Source organism: Oryza sativa, chromosome 1 (assembly GCF_034140825.1).
Source record: "Oryza sativa Japonica Group chromosome 1, ASM3414082v1".
NCBI classification, from domain to species: domain Eukaryota; kingdom Viridiplantae; phylum Streptophyta; class Magnoliopsida; order Poales; family Poaceae; genus Oryza; species Oryza sativa.
In genome coordinates, this window is record NC_089035.1 from 42,012,057 (window position 1) to 42,031,425 (window position 19,369).

A 19,369-nucleotide genomic window follows, 5' to 3' on the forward strand; every position below is an offset into this window, starting at 1 on the left:
GAACCGACTAGCTACTTAGCCAGGGTGTCCCATTCCACCTTGTGGTTGCACTTTGATTATGTTCGATGAGTTTCCCACAGGAATCGGTCCTTATATGCGAATACGGGACAATGCCACATAGGCACAACCCCCGCATCGCGAGTTTTCACAATTCATTTTATTTTCAAACACACCGACACCACATGTCGGGTTTTGAAGGCTTCACAAACCCATTTCCCAAGTTTTCGACAAGCAACGGTGTATGTGGGATATTTGGTATACGCGCTCAGAGAGCACGAATACCGAGGTACCACAAGGGTGGAGCGACAAGGAATCAGGGTAGTACGACCTACGGAAATTAGTGCGACTACTGGGTAGGTCCGTCGGTTTGGCACGCAAACCGAGGCCAAGCAAGTTAAGTGTGTGAGTCTAATAATGCCAGTTGTAAACAAAATAATAATGACTTTTCAATTATAGGGGCAATTGATCAAAGGGTGACTTGCCTTGCTCAAAGTCTTCACGAAGCTTCACGAATCTTCGAGAAAACCCGCGATCGACGAAAATCCGGTAACCGCAACTATACGCAAACAATCGAAAACCTAAACAAGGACCAAAAGAAAGATCCTATTTAGACTAATTAGTAGTGCCATTAAATAGATCTCAATTTTACGGAATTACTGGAAGTGGAACGGAGTCAATCGGATGAGCGGTTGAGAAGATATGGATTTTCTAAGGATTAAGGAAATGTTTTGTCGGAATTTATGGAAATAATATTCTCAAGAATATTATTGACAGTCACTGACCAAGGAAAATGATTCATGGAATTTTGGAATAAGAATTGATTTCTGAAAGAGGGAAAAATGATTTATTGAATTTATAGAAAAGAGAAATATTTGTGGAATATTGGAAAAGATATTCTCAAGAGTGTCTTTGACTCATTGACAAGTGGGGCCAACAAGAAGTGAGAGTGAGAGAGGATAGATGGGCTGCGGTCCAATGGGTGGCGGATGTGGTAGGGGGAGGACGAGGGAGCAAAGTTAGACTTTGTTCCACGGCAGCTGGTTTGGAAGAGGGAGGTGACATAGACTTTGTTCCAAGGAGCGAGGAGAGAGGTGAGGCCCATCGGCTAGCGAGAGAGAGAGAGGAGATGGGCCGGCTCGGGTTGGGCGGGGCCGAGCCGAGCCAGGCCTGCGCGCGCGGGCGACGCTGACCGGTCGCTGCTTGACTCGGTCAAGCGGGGCCGGCGGGCCAGGGTGGCGGCCACGTTGGCACGGGAGAGAGAGAGGGAAGGAGCCGGGCCGGAGATCGGACGGCTCACGGCGCGCGGCGGAATCCGGCGAACAGTGGCAATCCGGAGCGAGTGGCGGCCACCGGAAGCGAGAGGGGGTTACGGAGGTTCCATCCACCGGCTCGGATGTGGGAGTGGAGGCGCGACGGAGGCCGGCGACGGCGGCCGTGCGGCGGCGGAATGGGTGGCATGGCGCGGGAGCAAAAGAGGAGGCCGGCGGCGGAATTGGCGGTTTGGGGTGGTTCATTGGAGCTCAAGGTGGGTGGCGGCGAGGTGATTCGGCGCGGGACCGACCGGCGGCGGCGCGCGACTGCGCACGGCGGCGGCGGAAGCAAAGCATCGGCAAGGGCGCGATTTGGAGGACGAACGCACAAACTACCATGCCCCAGTGCTGTTTAGGAGTCGCTAGAGGGTATAGACGAGAGGATTTGGGCGGGGAGCTCACCCATGAGCGGGAACGGCGGGGCGGATGGAGTCGCGACGAGGCAGACGCGACGGCGGGGCGGCATGGCGCGGAGAGCGAGAGGGGAGGCCGGCGGCCATGGGGCAACAAGGGGGAGATCAAGGGGATTCCCGTGAGCGTGGTGGCGAGAGGGATTTGACAAGAGGGGAGCCGACAGCGGCGGATTTCGACGGCGATCGTCGGCGGCGAGCAAAGGGGGAAAACTTCACCGGGGCAACGGGGGTTCGATTCGTTGGAGCGGGAGCATCTACGCGAGGTCGCGAGCTCATTCTACCGGTCGAGAGGGCACGGGCGACGCCGAGAGAGGCCGGCGACGGCGAGCGACGCCCAGGACAGAGCAAGGGCGCGCGGCGAGATGTGACGAACGGCGGCGGGCGCGGCGCGGCGCGCGACAAGGGAAAAGGGGTTCAGTGGGGAGCTCACCGACGAGAGAACGGTGTCGGCGGCGCGGATGGAGTCGCGGCGAGGCGGACGCGTCGGCGGGGCGGCGCGGCACCGAGAGGGCGCGGCCGGGGAAGAAGAGATGGAGAGGTGCGAGGATGGGGCGGCGCGGAGCTCCTTGTCGACTCCTCGTGCTCGCTAGCTCTCCGACACGCACGACGGCAGAGGAGGGCGAGAACGACAACGAACGGCGAGGCGGCAGTGGTGTGAGGGAGGAGAGGAAGCGGGAGGTATGGGAGGGGGTGTGGGTTTTGTAGGTGGCGATGTCGGTTTGAGAGAACCGACATTGGGGCGGTCAAGGAGATGAGGCAGGTGGCGCGAGCGGTCAAGCGGCACAGAGGTGGTGACGCCGGCGGTGGTCGGGGAAAAGGAAAAAGAAGGGGGAAAGGGGCTTGGTCCCTTGCCATAATGAGGAGAGGGAGAGTGAGGAGGAGGAGGAGAGGGAGAGCAGCTGCTTCTCCTACTCTTGGACGGGTGCGGCGTGGAGTGGCGGGGGCTATGGATGACGTCGACGATGACGGCGGCGGTCGGTTTGGAATGGAGCGGGGGCAAGGCGGCAGCGCGTGGCGTCGGCGGTGCAAGGGCTGATGGCGGCGGCAACCGAGCGGCGAGCGCGTGCGCGGGAAGGGCGACCGGCGAATTCAAACGGCGGCGGCGGGAATCGGCGCCGAGGAGAGGAGTTCGACGAGAGAGAGAGAGAGAGAGAGAGAGAGAAAGAAGACGAGAGAGCGAGCGCTCGCGAGGGAGGAAGGAGCGGCTGAGGGAGAGAGATGGGCCGAGGAAAAAGAAAAAAAAACGGCCCACAATAACCGAGGGAGGTAAAGTAGACTTTTTTCGAGGAAATTGATTCGAAGAGAATTTGAACTTGGAATTTGACTTAGATTTTGGAATTGGGATCTCGATGAGAGGAAGGAGTAGACGGAGGATTCAAGATGGGGTTTTGGATATTTTGGATCTGGGGAAGTATTTGGCGATGATTCAAAGAGAGGGATAGAATTTCAGAGTTTGATTTGGAGACTTGAGTCGGAAGAGGAATTTCGAGGGGGCAATTTTTGATGGTGACGAGAGGGATCAAGGACGGATTTGAATTGAGATCTTGGCACAACTTAGACTCGCACACAAAGAACGAAAATTTTCGCAATTAGGATTTTTGCTGAATTAGTTTTTAACGACTCACGAAAAGCGGAGCGTTACAGTTTCGGTCCAGTTCCCAAGTCGCGCCTGTGATGATTGGTCCAAGTCATGGCTTCCGCTTTCCCTTTTGTAATGCAGTTGTGAGCTCGGGATCTGTCCGCAGCCCAACATGACTGTAGTCCTACTCTGTAATAAAGAGACCTCTGTTGCTGTGATATTCTGTCTTCCTGTGATATCAGCACTGTTTTATGGGACTGGTATCGATTAACAGGTTAATTTAGAGCGTCACGGGCTAGTTCCGTTCGGGGCTAGTTCGGGGCGTGACAATATGTTAGGGTGTGACAGTTAGTTATGGAACTGCTGTGAGAAAGTGAGCTACCCATGGAATCATAAGCACGATAAATCTTGAATTGCTTGGTGATTTAATTTATTAGACTATTATCCTTTTAGACCTTTTGTTTGTAGCTAATTGGAGGTATGTATGAATTACACACTTCTAAAAATACGATTTCTCCAGAAACTTTCTATGTTAGTATTGATTAGATAACCTTTTTATAAGCTACTTGTAATTTTATATCTTTAATATTTAACTAATCCATGTATATATTAATTTATCGGCTAACCAGCTAGCTGTTTCGAACCGGTAGGTGACAACAGGCATCCTGCCCTTTCATCGTTTTTTTGCATCGGTAGGTAACAGCTGGTTTTATGTATTACTCGACTTTGTATAAATAGGAGAGCATGCATGTTTCATCAATCAGTTATCTTGTAGCTAGCTACCTGATCGAACTCGGGAAAATTATTTAAGATGGCAGCACAGGGTGTTACCTCCGTGCTAGCGGTTGTATTGGTCATCGGAGCCTTCGTGTCCATCCCTACAGGTATATATATGCAAAATTTGATCAATCATCAGTTTAATTACATTAATTGAACACTAGAAAAGTATGAAGAAATTTGATCGGTCTCTTGATTTGCATTTCTCGCACGTATGCACGGTGCATGAATATAATTGATCAACACGTACGTACACTAGTGCAATCCATCGGCGTGTGCTACGGCGTGAAAGGGAACAACCTCCCGCCGCGGAGCGAGGTGGTGCAGCTGTACAAGTCCAAGGGCATCAACGGGATGCGCATCTACTACCCCGACAAGGAGGCGCTCAACGCCCTGCGCAACTCCGGCATCGCCCTCATCCTCGACGTCGGCGGCTTCGACACGGTGTCCTATCTCGCCGCCAGCTCCTCCAACGCGGCCGCGTGGGTCCGTGACAACGTCAGGCCCTACTACCCGGCCGTCAACATCAGGTACATCGCCGTCGGCAACGAGGTGGAAGGCGGCGCCACGAATAGCATCCTCCCGGCCATCCGCAACGTCAACTCCGCCCTGGCCTCGTCGGGCCTCGGCGCCATCAAGGCGTCCACCGCGGTGAAGTTCGACGTCATCTCCAACTCCTACCCACCCTCCGCCGGCGTCTTCAGGGACGCCTACATGAAGGACATCGCGCGCTACCTGGCGAGCACCGGCGCGCCGCTGCTCGCTAACGTGTACCCGTACTTCGCCTACAGGGGGAACCCGCGCGACATCAGCCTCAACTACGCCACGTTCCGGCCGGGCACCACGGTGAGGGACCCCAACAACGGGCTCACCTACACCAACCTGTTCGACGCCATGGTCGACGCCGTGTACGCCGCGCTGGAGAAGGCCGGCGCGGGGAACGTGAAGGTGGTGGTGTCGGAGAGCGGGTGGCCGTCGGCGGGAGGGTTCGGGGCGAGCGTGGACAACGCGAGGGCGTACAACCAGGGGCTGATCGACCACGTCGGGCGTGGCACGCCCAAGAGGCCGGGGCCACTGGAGGCGTACATATTCGCCATGTTCAACGAGAACCAGAAGAACGGGGATCCCACCGAGAAAAACTTTGGGCTCTCCTACCCTAACAAGTCGCCCGTGTATCCCATCCGCTTCTAGTACGTTTAATTAAGCTAAAAAAGCTAGCTGCACACATAGCAGTGTTCTTTTTAATTCCCGAATAAGACACACAGGGCAGTGGTAACTACTCGTCTACTCCAATGAAGTACTGCGCGACAGTACTATATATACGTGTGCATGCACACTTTTCAATGTATACTACTTTAAAAAGGCTACCAATAATGTCCTAAGTTGATATTCTCTTTTTCGGGTTGATAATACTTGTCGTTTATTTTGGATAAGGGCACAGTCTTTAAAAATTAACTTTGACAATTATGTTCTGTTATAATATGTATAAAAGTGTTAACAAATATATGATTTTATTAAATTACTTTTCAAGACTAATCTATCCATGTAGTTACAATATTTGAAAGATAAATATTTTAAAAAGATTCATAATCAAAGATTCTAAAGATTGATCTTACCCTTATCTAAAACGATAAATATTATCAGCCCGGAACGAGTATAATATATAATAATGAATAAAGTGAAGGAAATGTCTTTCCTCGTTACTACCTACTAGGATGTGCATTCGATCTCCACAGTCACATGAACTTGGGGTGTACGTGTTCGGCCTTCGGCGCGAACGATTGGGAGGGGCCAACCGGCCGAGGACCCGACAAACGATTGGTCTGGTAGCCCAAGGCGGCCTAGACCCGAGCAAAAATATGCAACACGCCGCTTATGTGCATGGGCCATTTGGCGACATTACGCAAAGAAAGAAGTTCAATTAGACTCCCCCAACTATAGTTCGAATCTGATTCTTACCGTTCAACCATAAAACCATTATAATAGCTCCTCCAAGTACTTTAAAACCGCGCAGAATAACTCCCTCAGCAGTATTGATCAGTATTGATGGTGGTTTTCGCTGGCGTGACTGAGTCTCCGACACGTGGCATTGAAAACAAAAATAAAAAGGAAAAAATATATTAAACCCACATGTAAGTGAGGTACCATTACCCCTATTACCCTTCTTTTTTTATCTCTACTGGCGCTCCTTCTCAAGATGAGCGGCGGGCCGAGCTTGGGACGACTGTTGGAAGAAAGCGATTGCGGGGAGGCGGCAGGAAGAAGGCGCCTAGGACGGTGGAATCGAGACGGTGGGGAGAGAGAACTTGGCTTTGGTAGGGGAAGAAGAGGACCATGCACACCGGTGACGGAGCTCCACTACATTGCATGTGACCTCAATCACGCTGGCCAGATATGCGGTGCAGTCGAGCTTGCCGAGAGGGATCTTGTTGGATCTGTATCCCCGACAGTCCAGCCAAAACTGAGCTTCTCCACATCACGACACATCATGCTGCTTCTTCTCCCCTCACCGACGGTCACCATGTCATGCTGCTCCTCACCTATCGGCCCATGGCCCAAGGTAGTAGCAATGGGAAGCCGAAGGAGCACCAGGACAGGGACCACATCGTTGAAAGCGCCATTCCCTTGTGGAAGTCACTCTGGCGCAGAGTTGCAAGAAAAGGCAGAGGTCAATGATGGAGGTGGCAAGGTCATGCTCGATGGGGTTCGTCGGACGCTGCCTCTCTTCCTCTGCGTCTGTCTCTGTCTCTTCACTAAGAACCAAGGAGCTCAGAGGCAGAGGTCAGTGACGGAGATGGTGAGGTCGAGCTCGATGAGGTTCATCGACTGTTGCCTCTCTTCCTCCGTTGCGTAAGTCTGTCTCTTCGCTAGGAGCTAGGGAGCTCGGAGCACTTGAGCTCACCGATGGCTCAGAGAGGTCAAGCTGGCCATCAGTCGATACCTCCTCGTCGATGCATAGAGGAGGAGGGAGAGGGCAACTAGCTAGCTAGGGGAGGAAGGGGGAAAAGGAAGGAGAGTGGGAGGAGGAAGAAGGGAGGGAGAGAAGAAGATAGCATGTGGGATCCACGTTGTATTTGACACATGGGTCCATAGATTCTTTTGAAAAATTTTTTGAAATGGTTAGTGACATGTGAGTTCCATTCAGTTTATTTTTATTTATATTTTTGTTGATTGTGATTCCATGTAAGCACTACGTAGGATGAAGACCATGTCAATGTGCCGAGTAGGTGCCACATCAATGAAAGCCACCGTTCAATACTGTCGAGGAAGTTGTTTTCCACTGTTTTATATTTGGATGAGCTGTTATACCAGTTTTACGGTTAAGGGTATTGTCAGGGTTATGGATACCACATACCTAATAGTAGTTGACTAAATCTCGGCAGGATACACCACATACCATGTCTTATACGGAAACTGACCTCGAGGGAGTTCCGGATAAGGAAAGACAACCAGAGTTCTACATGGAAACGACAAGGACTACTCGGATTATATCCATATTGGTTTCTCTAGTTCTACTTGGACAAGGGGACACCTATGGGTATAAATACAAGGCCCCCTAGGAGGAGAGGGGGGATGACCATGGAAGACACCCATGACAATCAACACCCAACACAATCAACATACGCCCACCAGAAGCCACAATATACAAGCCTACATACGCCAAGACAAGACGCCGGATATCGACTTCAGGGATAGGCATGGCTATTCCCCTACGGTGTCTCCGGATACTGTCAGGAGAGACGAAAGCGCTATCTCTGATCTCGCTGGACACGGATTCGAGGAGGAAGGCTACCCTGTTGTCGACTACGAGTCAGCCCTTCAGGCTGCCATGTCGACAACAGTTAGATAGGCTACCCCACATATTGTACTGGTGTGATTATGGTGAATAAAAAGCAACATCGGCTCCGGCCAACATGATGTAGGGCTATTACCTGATAGCTCAGGGGCCTGAACCTGTATAAAAATCCTCGTCTCCATCTCTTTTACCTCAGCGCGTATACCCTAGCACCGACGATCCCCATACTGTCCAAATACCGTAGTCGAGACATCAAACGTCGACAGGTATGAATTCGATTCGAACTATAAATTGGGGACTTAAATTGGACTTTTTGCTTACACAAAGCCCTCACGGCCGAAACGATGGCCATGTAACCCAGATGGCCGAAACAAAAAGCCTTCTCACTTCATCCTGGTTGGGACTGGATCGAAGATGAGCGATCATCCACTTAGAGCCCACAAGTATCCAACCCCGCAAGCCTCACGCGAAATCCTCCTGGGCCAAAAGTGCCATACTTGCTGAAGAGTCAAGCCTCAAGTAGCCAGGCGAACTCAAAATCAAATAGGCACCTTATTTCTTTCGGTTCAATTTTGGTTTTCCTCTAGATTTGAAGATGAGTAGCTAACCTAATTGAAATCGTAAATCCGGGGGAACCAACGGGTTTCCCATGCAATGACGCCAGTCAAGCCCACCGATTTTGAGCGAGAATTAGTTACTGATGATACATGCTGTGCAGTTGTGCCCTTCGTTTGCTAATTGGATCGACTCAATGTGGTGCTATCAAGTTGCATAAGACTGCACCAATTGGATAAAAATCTGCGATTACTTGCTTGTTAATGCCGAAATTAAATGTGAAAGGGATGTTATTTAATACTTGAGTCAACTCCTTAATATCAATATTGTAAGTTTACCATTGCATTCCCCGGTCCACGTGCATCAGTGCATGCAATGAACAGCTAGTTCAGTAGGCGTTGAGCACAGCAATGACATACCTGCATGCTCTTCAATTGAAAATCGTTTCAGTTTGGGATAAGTTCGTGCACTGAAAAGGAAAGTAAACGTACGAGAGAAAGCAACTGCACCCTACTTATGCATGCCCACTTAACATTTTTTTTAGTTCAACCGATTCCATTTTTAATGGACAACTTCAAAATTTCATGTTTATTCAAAAAAAATATTTTTTATCACTGACTCCGATGTGTTTTTGCTAGTTTTACACGTACATTTCATCGCTCCGAATCACCTCTAGATCAATTTCAAGATCTTTGAAGATGTGTAGCTTCAGTTTGTGCCCCAAACCATGAACATATTTTTACACGTCCTCTCTCTGAAACAAAGGATTAGTCTGATCCGCATTTTTACTCTGTTTATCCGCAAGAAAGTTTTTACACGTCCTCGCAAATTGCATGCTACATAATTCCTCCCTTTGTTTTGTAATAGATAACACCATTACTAACTTATAGTAATATTATTTATTTTTGTTGTGACATATTTATCATTAAAGAAACTTTAAGCATGACTTATACTTTAGCATATTCACACTAATTTTTGGAATAATACAAACAGTCCAACGTTGTTTCAAAAGTCAACAACGTCATTTATTAAAATATATTTTTTTTTCAAAAAAAAATGCATGCTAATTATAGACCTGCTAGGAACTTGTATAAATAGGGGTGAATGCTTTTGTTACATTGCAACTGCATGCAAAGTCCACCAGGCTTCTAACAACTAGCTATAGCTACTTGTGCCTGCAAACAAAGATATGGCAAAGCATGGTGTTGCTTTCATTTTAACACTGGCATTGGTCCTTGGAGTACTTGCGGTCACTCCTAAAGGTAAGTATATATATCACGTGTATTAGGGCCTACACCCTCCATTCCCAATAAGAAGCAACTTTCATGGATGAATTTGGATAAATAGCTGTCCATTCGTTTATAGAAGTTGTTTTTAAGAGTTAGGAGTGCGTGTAACGTATATATTGTTCGTTCTACTAATCAACAGTGGTGCAATCCATTGGCGTGTGCTACGGCGTGAACGGCAACAACCTGCCGTCGCCGAGCGACGTCGTGAAGCTCTACCAGTCGAAGGGGATCGACTCCATGCGCATCTACTTCCCGAGGAGCGACATCCTCCAGGCACTAACCGGCTCAAACATCGCCCTCACCATGGGCGTCGCCAACGAGAACCTCTCCGCGTTCGCCTCCGACCCCTCCGCCGTGGCCAATTGGGTCAAGCAGAACGTCCAGGTCTACCCGGGCGTCAACTTCCGCTACATCGCCGTCGGCAACGAGGTTGAGAGCGGCAACACGCAGAACGTCCTCCCGGCCATGCAGAACATGAACAGCGCGCTCTCCGCTGCCGGCCTCAGCAACATCAAGGTGTCCGTGTCGGTGTCCCAGAAGGGCGTGCTCGCCGGGTACCCGCCGTCCAATGGCATGTTCTCCCCCGAAGCGACCTCGTACATGACGCCCATCGCGAAGTACCTGGCGAGCACCGGCGCGCCGCTGATGGCCAACGTCTACCCCTACTTCGCCTACGTGGGCAACCTGCGGGCCCAGATCGACGACATCAACTACGCGCTCTTCACGTCGCCGGGCACGGTGGTGCCGGACGGCAGCAAGGCTTACCAGAACCAGTTCGACGCCATCGTCGACACGTTCTACTCCGCGCTGGAGAGCGCCGGCGCCGGGAGCGTCCCGATCGTGGTGTCGGAGAGCGGGTGGCCGTCGGCCGGCGGCACGGCGGCGAGCGCCAGCAACGCGCAGACGTACAACCAGAACCTGATCAAACACGTCGGGCAGGGGACGCCCAAGAGGGCCGGGAGAATCGAGACCTACATTTTCGCCATGTTCAACGAGAACGACAAGAGAGGCGACGAGACGGAGAGGCACTTCGGCCTCTTCAACCCTGATCAGTCGCCGGCCTACACCATTAATTTCTAAAGAACAGCACTTACAGGCTCCAGGCTCCATACAATTAAGGAGATCGATGAGGAAAGCAACGACTATATAGTACGTAAGTTCCAGTTGAATGTTTGGATTTGATCGAATAAATTGTTACGTACATATACGTAACACTTGCATGTTTTGGATAGGCTAGCTATCTGTCTTTTAATTTAAGCATGAGATGTGGTAAGCTTGTAGCCCGGCCGGCAGATTTGTTGCATAATTCCTGTGCATGCATGTTTCGTTTTGTTGAATAATTCCTTTTTTTTAGTTCATGTATACAGCATTAGCTAGTGCCGAGCGTAGCGCATGGTGTGTCATTGTGGGCAACGCGTGTGTGCATCGTGGTGTACTTGTCAAAGGTCCACTGAGGCCATGTCTTGCATGTAATTTCTTTTATCAGTATGGAGAGTAAACAGAAAAGCAGCGTTTCATTGGCTGCACCAAAATTCCTCGGTGTTCACTTTGTCCCAAAGCTCTGTGCATTTCGTCGAACACCTCTGGTTCATCTTCTCCACAGATTCTTCACGGCGAACTTGGGCTCATCGTCAACAAGATTATCCTGGTCTATATATGGTGAATTGCTCAGGCTTTAATAAATTCATCTCCACGGCCATGCGGCCATGACAGTGTTCTAGCTATCTAGTGTACTGGGTAAAGTGCTTTCATCCTTCATCGTCTCGTTTCTTACTTGTCACCCAACTAGTCACTAAAAAATTGACAAGCTAAATTAATATGAAATATATCAATCAACAAAATTCAACTTCTATAAGTTGTAACAAAATAACAAATATAACATTTACATTAACTATTTTCAGTTTAATTTATTCTTTTTTTAACTTGTAAAAGTTGAATTTGACTTTGCATGTTTCTGGAATGATATATTTCATATTAACCTATATTGTAATTTTTTTAAAAAATTTCTAATAACTATTTAGGCAGCATGCAAGAAATCCATCTCCAAAATTTCTCAGGGCAGTATTGTAAGTTGTGGGACGCACTGTATCTTGTACTACGGTTTTATTCAAACTCAATATCAATATGAGGGACCTTAAAGTGAACTTATTCCCAGGACAAACGCAGCAATCCGATTGGGCTCATCAGATTTTGGATCGGAACCAACTCTACTGAAACATTTAGGCCCAGTTAGGCCTGTTTGTGTCTGGACCAGTGGTTGCGATCATTTCGGCCCACTACAATTTGGGGCGTTTCAATGGGGCCAATCTGAAGGAAAAAGTACATCGGAGGTCCCTCATCTTGTCATCGGATTACAAAATCGTCCTCCAACCACAAAACCAGATATTTGATATGCCTCATTTTACAAAACCGGATCACTTTTGGTCCTCAAGCGGTTTTGACTCCGATTTTATCTGACGTGGCAGCTGACTCGGCGTGGGTCCCACGTGGGCCCCATGCGTCATCCTCATCTTTCCCTCCCCTCTCCACTTTTCTGTGCTCTCTCCTTCCCTCTCCACGGGCGGAACTGCGGAGCAGCTGGGTGCGCCGGCGGGCGCCGGCGGCAGCGGGGGAGCAGCTGGGTGCGGCTGGTGGCCGGCAGGGGAGCAGCTAGGTGCGGCCGGCGGTCCACTTAGAGCCCACGTAACCCAACCCGGTCAAGCGAAATCCTCCCCTCTGCGGGCCTACTCTGTGGGCCAGTGGCCTTGGAGAGCCTACCGCTCGTCGGCGTAAGGCAATGTCCATAACGTTTCCTTTTGCTGAGCCGAAAAGCCCATACTCCACAGTGCTCAAGCCTCAAGTAGTGAATTTTTAAGAAACTCAAAATCAAATAGTCACCTTTTTTTTTTCTTTCGATTCGATTTCGGGGTCCTCTATAGATTTGTACTCCATCCGTCCTTAAATATTTAACGTCATTGACTTTTTAGCATATGTTTAACCGTTCATCTTATTAAAAACATTTGTGAAATATGTAAAACTATATATATACATAAAAATATATTTAACAATGAATCAAATGATAGGAAAAAAAATTAATAATTACTTAAATTTTTTAAATAAGATGAACGGTAAAACATATTTTAAAAAGTCAACGGCGCCAAATATTTAAGATGGAGGGAGTAGATGAGTAGCTAATTAACCTAATTGAAATCGTACATCCGGGAGGACCAACGGGTTTGCCATGCCATGATGCCAGTCCATGCCCACCGATTTTGAGCGAGAATTAGTTCCTGATGATACATGTGCCCTTTTTGCTACCAAATCCTCGTTCACTAATTGGATCGACTGCAATGTGATGCTATCAAAGTTACATAAGAATGCACAAATTTGATAAAAATCAGCTCAGTACTTGCTTGTTAATGCCGAAATAAAATCTGGAATTGATGTTATTTAATCCTTGAGTCAGCTCCTCAATATCAATATTGTAAGTTTACCATTGCATTCCCTAGTCACCGTGCGTGCATTGAACAGCTAGTTGAGTTGAGGCGTTGAGCAGAGCGATGACATGCATGCATGCTCTTCAATACAAAATCGTTGCGATTTTGGATAAGTTCGTGTACGGAAAATGATAGTAAACGTACGAGACAAAGCAACTTCACCGTACATATATATCAAATATTTGGGGAAAGTAAATTCATCCCTCGAGGGATATCCTCTTGTTTCGTACAGGTCACTTAAATAGTTATAAAAAATATAAAAAAAAATTGCAACATAGATTAATATGAAATATATAACTCCACAAATATGCAAGTTTAAATTAACCTTGTACAAGTTATAACAAAAATAGCAAATATAATTACGAATGTGCGATAACTATTTTCACTTTAATTTGTTATTTTTGTTGTAACTTATAGAAGTTGAATTTAGTCTAACATGTTTGTGGAGTGATATATTTCGTATTAATTTATGTTGTTATTTTTTTTAAAAAAATTTTATAACTATTTAGATGACATGCAAACAACGAAGGGATGTCGAGGGATGAAAATCCACATCCAAATATTTGTATGCACATTTGACATTTTCTAGCTAGTACAACCGGTTTCATTTTTAATGGAGACAAACGTGAAGGGACTAGTAGCATACTGAACATTGACTGATACAGACAGTTCGAATATGGAATTACCCACAACCTTTTCGATCTCTCTTTATAATATGATAGATTGTTCGTTCAAAAAACATAATATGATAGATCATTAACTTTAACATATATTTATCCATCCTGTTGTATTCTCCAGCTCAAAATGTATCTGTATAAATAGGGGTGCCTTCTCACGTTGTACATCAATCAACCATCTTGTAGCAGCTACACGGTGAAGAGATGGCAGGGCAGGGTGTTGCCTGCGCGCTAGCCGTCGCATTGTTCATCGGGTCCCTCGTGTCCATCCCTACAGGTAATATATATGCAGATATATTTTGATCCACCAGTTTACACGCCAGGAATTAAACCATGCAGAACACATACTAACACATTTGATTTGCATGGCTGCATGCGCGCATTGATCGTCGATCAACATTCAACAGCAGTGCGATCCATCGGCGTGTGCAACGGCATATTGGGGAACAACCTGCCGTCGCCGGCCGACGTGGTGAAGCTCTACCAGTCCAACGGCATCGCCGCGATGCGTATCTACTCCCCGCACGCCGCCACCCTGCGTGCGCTCGCCGGCACCGACATCGCCGTCATCGTCGACGAGCCGGCCATCGACCAATTCCTCACTCTATCCGCCGCATCAGACTGGGTTCAGAGCAACATCAAGCCGTACCAGGGCGTCAACATCAGGTACATCGCCGTCGGGAACGAGGTGTCCGGCGACGCCACGCGGAGCATCCTCCCGGCCATGGAGAACCTCACCAAGGCGCTGTCCGCGGCCGGCTTCGGCAAGATCAAGGTGTCCACGGCCGTCAAGATGGACGTGCTCGGCACCTCGTCGCCGCCCTCCGGCGGCGAGTTCAGCGACGCCGCCGTCATGGCCCCCATCGCGAAGTTCTTGGCGAGCAACGGCTCGCCGCTGCTGGCCAACGTCTACCCCTACTTCGCCTACAAGGGCGGCGACGTCGACCTCAACTTCGCCCTCTTCCAGCCGACCACGGCGACGGTGGCCGACGACGGACGGACATACAGCAACATGTTCGCCGCGATGGTGGACGCCATGTACTCGGCGTTGGAGAAGGCCGGGGCGCCGGGGGTGGCCGTCGTCGTGTCCGAGAGCGGGTGGCCGTCGGCCGGCGGCTCCGGCGCGAGCGCGGACAACGCGCGGAGGTACAACCAGGGACTGATCGACCACGTTGGCATGGGCACGCCCAAGAGGGCAGGCGCCATGGAGGCGTACATATTCGCCATGTTCAACGAGAACCAGAAGGACGGGGACGAGACGGAGAGGCACTATGGGTTGTTCAACCCCGACAAGTCGCCGGCGTACCCTATCAAGTTCAGAATTAGTTGAAAGGTGTTCTCGTGAAGGAAAATCTTGAAAAAGAGCTTTTTAATTTCAAATACACATAGCTGTTGCCAGTTAAGTATAGTATGAGTATCCGGCATCATGTGTGATAAGCTGGTAGCAGTAACCCAGCAAATTATCCGCTACTGTTGTTCTTCAGGTTTTAATAAAGCAGTGGCTATATGAAATTATGAATGTCCATGTGTTCTACTAGCTAGTGTGCTGCTCGTATGATCTTCATCGTCAGCTTTGTTCTTATATGAACGTATATATGATCGTACATATACGTTCTTATATGTTCTTTCGTCAGCCTTCATATATACGATCATATAATATAAGAACGAAGTGTAACAAGTTGAGATCGATCGAGATGGAAATAATACCAGCTCCGTGCCTCCGTCAGATGGCGGAAGCCCCGCCGTCTCCCTCTCGTCGCCGTAGCTAAGTTGATATAGTTTATTGTGGCCATCACGTGCGAATCCGCACACTGGATTAACAAGCTAAACTGAGACAGTAGTACCAGAATTTTTTTATCGATTTCTCTAAGATTTCTCTCCGTTTTCTCTGTTATTCCCTTATTCCTTTTCCTTTTTTTCTAGCTTTTCTTACCTTTTTGTTACACTTCGTTCTTACGTTTTTTTTAGTATTTCTCTGCCTTTTCGCCGTTTGGCAGCCTACTTAGGAATGTTGTATCATTTTGACCCATCATTAACGCAATAGGTAGAATCTCTGTACCTTTTCAGAGTAAAAATAACCTTCACACCTGGCGTAGCTCCGGCCGCCGCCGGCGGCCCGAAAAGCGCAAGGAGCGAGAGGAGGTGAGCTGCGCGCCAACTTGAGGACATTGTAACGACGCTATCCCGTCGGGTTTCCGTGAACCGTGGGATTTGAAGTTTACGGTCCACAATAGGAATAAGTTTACTGAGGTTACTTGTGAACAAATTCGATTTTCATCATTCAACCAGAAAACCAGATACGACGGGTCCCTTAGCTATCAAGAGGACAATCTCCTCAGCATCAGGTCGATTCCGGTGCTGGTTGTCTTGCTGATGTTGTTCTTCTCCACCATGCTTCCGCGGAAATAGTCGCGCGGTTCATCAGCCTACTTGTTGTTGCAATGTGATGCAGCAGCATGCATCCGAGGCTGATTGTAACGCTCCGCTTTTCGTGAGGCATTAAAAACTAATTCGGCAAAATCCTAATTGCGAAAATTTTCGTTCTTTGTGTGCGAGTCTAAGTCATGCCAAGATCTCATTTCAAATCCCGTTGTTCCCTCTCATCGAAATCAAAATCCTCCACCTCAAATTCCTCTTCCGATTCAAGTCTCCAAATCAAATTCCGAAATTCAGTCGCATCCTTTGAATCCTCGCTAAACGCTCACTCCCAATTTCGAAAAATACCAAACTCTATCTTGAGCCTTCCTTGATTCCTCCCTGAACCCTCGAGTTCGAATATCGAATTTGAATCCAAATACAAACTCCAATTCTCTCCAAATCAGCCTTCTCTGTGAAAGTCTATTTTACCTCCCTCTGGCTCGGTGGGCCGACTCTTCTTCCCCGGCCCATCTCCTCTCAGCCCGCTCCCCTCCTCACGTGCGTTGCACGTGCCCTGCCTGAGAGAAAGCGCCTCTCTCTCCCGCGATCTCTCTCTCTCGTTTTCTCTCGCTCTCTCTCGCCTGCGCTTCGCGCCGCCGCTTTGTCGTTCAAACCCGCCACCGCCTTCGCTCTTTCCCGCGCGTGCGCGCGTGGCCGACCGGCCGGTCGCTGCCGCTGTCAGCCCTGCCGCGCCTGCGCCGCGCAGCTGCCCGGCCCCGCTCGCCTTTTGCCGACGTCGCCACTGTCATCGCCTGGCTCCGATGCCCCCATGCCGCATCCTTCCAAAACCAGAAGACAGAGCTCGTGCTCCTCTCTCTCGTTCTCACATCCTCCTTCCTCCCAAAATAGCAAGGGAGCAAAGCTCGTTTCCCTCCTCTTTTCACCTTTTTCCTTAGCCGGCGTCACGCCCGTGACCGCCTCCGCCGCCGCTTGGCCGCTAGCTCCGAGCACGACCGCCAGCTGCCACCTTGACCGCCCTAAGGTCGGTTTGAACCGACCTCCCGCGCGAACCGACCTCGCCTCCACTATAAAGCCGAGTCCCTCCTCTCAAATCCCTCCCACTTTAGTCTCCACCGCTACAGTGCCATCGCCGCCTTGCTGCCGCCATCCTCGCCTTCCTCCGCCGTCACGTGTGCCGGGAAGCCGGCGTGCGCGCGGAGCCGAAGAGGACTCCGGTCGCCCTCTCTCCCTCCCTTTCCCCGGCCCGAGACCGAGGTGATCACGCCTATGCCGTCGGACACTCTTCCCAGCGATCTCCCGACGCGGTAGCCCCCGTTCTCCCTCCCCACTCTTCCTCTCCCCCCTAGCTTGCGCGATTGCTAGCCTAGACCTTCCCAAACACGCGTGGACGCTGCCCCGAGCCCCGCCGCCACCCGGCATGGCCTCGCCACCATTGCCGTCCGCTCCCGGAGGCCGCCGCTCGTCGCCGGCTCTCCTCGGTGCTCCTCTGTCCCATCCGGCGCCGGAAACGGATTCCTTGAACCCCGGATATGCTCCCACCCCTTTTAATCGAACCCCCGTTGCTCCGGTGAAGTTTCCCCCTTTTCTCGCTACCGGCGTGCGCCGCCGCGATTCGTCATCGCCGGCCTCCCTCCGGCGAATCCGATCTGGTGGCTCACTTCCTCTCGTCCATCCCATCGTTCCGGTGTACTCCCTCTCTCTCGAATCGTCGCGACGAGCTCCGGTGAACTTGGCCGCCGTCCGCCGTCCATCTCGGCCTCCCCTTCTTCCTCCTCCCGCCGGCCCGCATGGCTGCCACATAGGCACCACGTCGGTGCCACCTCAGCTTTGACCGGGCCAAGCCGGTCAGCCGCCCCTCCCTCCGTCTTCCCTCCCGTGCGCGCGGTCCACGGCAAGCCGTGCGGCTGCACGTGGGCCCGCCGCCATCCATCCACCCGGTGCACCGCTCCTAAGCCACGCGCACCCGAAACCCTAGCGCCCGCCCCCGCGTGCGCCGTTTCCACCGTGCACCGCCTCACCGACAAGCGGGCCCGCTCGGGACCCCGCGAGGTGAGCCCGGTCCACCCGGCTCCCCTTCCCCCCCCTCTCTCCCCGCGCCCCTCTCTTGGGCCGCCTCCCCGTAGCCCGCGCCGGCCTAATAAGCTCGGCCGAACCGCGCAAATCTTCTCGGGCCGCGCCAAGCCGCTCGGGAAAGTCTGATTCCTATCCCTCCTTCCTTTTCTTATCCAAAGGGATTACTAAATCCTTTTCCCTTTTTCATAAATCAATTCCTTATTCCAAAAATTCCATGAATCATTTCCTTTGGTCCCGCACATCAGTGACCATCAATAATATTCTTGAGAATATTATTCCATAAACCATTTCTCGTGTTCTAGAAAAATCCAATAAATCATTTCCTTGTCCAGAAATTCCAGTTAAGATTCCAAAATTCATATCTCTCGATCCGTTCATTCGATTGACTTCGTTCCACTTCCAGTATTTCCGTAAAATTGAGATCTATTTAATGGCACTATTATTTAGTCTAAATAGGATCTTTCTTTTGGTCTTTTGTTTAGGTTTTTGATTGTTTGCGTATAGTTGCGGTTACCGGATTTTCGTCGATCGCGGGTTTTCTCGAAGATTCGTGAAGCTCCGTGAAGACCTTGAGCTAGGCAAGTCACCCTTTGACCAATTGCTCCTATAATTGGAAAATCATTATTATTTTGTTTGCAACTTGCATTGTTAGAATCACACACTTAACTTGCTTGGCCTCGGTTTGCGCGCTAAACCGACGGACCTACCCAGTAGTCGCACTAATTCCTGTAGGCTGTACTACCCTGACTCCTTGTCACTCCACCTTTGTGGTACCTCGGTATCCGTGCTCTCTGAGCGCGTATACCAAATATCCCACATACACCGTTGTTTGTCGAAAACTTGGGAAATGGGTTTGTAAAGCCTTGAAAACCCAACATGTGGTGTAGATGTGTTTAAAAATAAAATGAATTGTGAAAACTCGCGATGCGGGGGTTGTGCCTATGTGGAACTGTCCCGTATTCACATATTAGGACCGATTCCTATGGGAAACTCATCGAGCATAATCAAAGTGCAACCACAAGGTGGAATGAGACACCATGGCTAA

At 49.9% G+C, this 19,369-nt stretch overlaps 3 protein-coding genes across 4 annotated transcripts; all 3 read left to right on the top strand.

The window, feature by feature from the left end:
• Nucleotides 1–4,060: 4,060 nt before the first annotated feature.
• Nucleotides 4,061–5,512, top strand: LOC4326520 (glucan endo-1,3-beta-glucosidase GII). The gene is made up of 2 exons (XM_015766295.3): nucleotides 4,061–4,186; nucleotides 4,339–5,512. Exons 1-2 carry the CDS (start codon nucleotides 4,114–4,116, stop codon nucleotides 5,268–5,270), a joined length of 1,005 nt encoding a protein of 334 aa, XP_015621781.1. The 5' UTR covers nucleotides 4,061–4,113; the 3' UTR covers nucleotides 5,271–5,512.
• Nucleotides 5,513–9,619: 4,107 nt separating this feature from the next.
• Nucleotides 9,620–10,858, top strand: LOC112937625 (glucan endo-1,3-beta-glucosidase, acidic isoform-like). The gene is made up of 2 exons (XM_026022467.2): nucleotides 9,620–9,692; nucleotides 9,859–10,858. The coding sequence occupies exons 1-2, from the start codon at nucleotides 9,620–9,622 to the stop codon at nucleotides 10,797–10,799; spliced, it is 1,014 nt and encodes a 337-aa protein (XP_025878252.2). The 3' UTR covers nucleotides 10,800–10,858.
• Nucleotides 10,859–14,038: 3,180 nt separating this feature from the next.
• On the top strand, nucleotides 14,039–15,299 carry LOC4326050 (glucan endo-1,3-beta-glucosidase GII). Of its 2 annotated transcripts, none has more exons than XM_015778548.3 (2): nucleotides 14,039–14,149; nucleotides 14,280–15,296. In XM_015778548.3, exons 1-2 carry the CDS (start codon nucleotides 14,077–14,079, stop codon nucleotides 15,200–15,202), a joined length of 996 nt encoding a protein of 331 aa, XP_015634034.1. In that variant the 5' UTR covers nucleotides 14,039–14,076; the 3' UTR covers nucleotides 15,203–15,296. The 2 variants fall into 2 exon arrangements, with proteins under 2 accessions (XP_015634034.1, XP_025878251.1); XM_026022466.2 differs by having other exon boundaries at nucleotides 14,045–14,149; nucleotides 14,283–15,299.
• Nucleotides 15,300–19,369: the final 4,070 nt, after the last annotated feature.

Excerpts from the sequence above, each read along its gene's own strand:
- LOC4326520 (XM_015766295.3), top strand. The coding sequence starts at position 4,114 with ATGGCAGCACAGGGTGTTACCTCCGTGCTAGCGGTTGTATTGGTCATC. Across the intron at positions 4,187-4,338 it reads CTTCGTGTCCATCCCTACAG|TGCAATCCATCGGCGTGTGC; the intron begins GTATATATATGC and ends TACGTACACTAG.
- LOC112937625 (XM_026022467.2), top strand. The coding sequence starts at position 9,620 with ATGGCAAAGCATGGTGTTGCTTTCATTTTAACACTGGCATTGGTCCTT. Across the intron at positions 9,693-9,858 it reads ACTTGCGGTCACTCCTAAAG|TGGTGCAATCCATTGGCGTG; the intron begins GTAAGTATATAT and ends ACTAATCAACAG.
- LOC4326050 (XM_015778548.3), top strand. The coding sequence starts at position 14,077 with ATGGCAGGGCAGGGTGTTGCCTGCGCGCTAGCCGTCGCATTGTTCATC. Across the intron at positions 14,150-14,279 it reads CCTCGTGTCCATCCCTACAG|CAGTGCGATCCATCGGCGTG; the intron begins GTAATATATATG and ends AACATTCAACAG.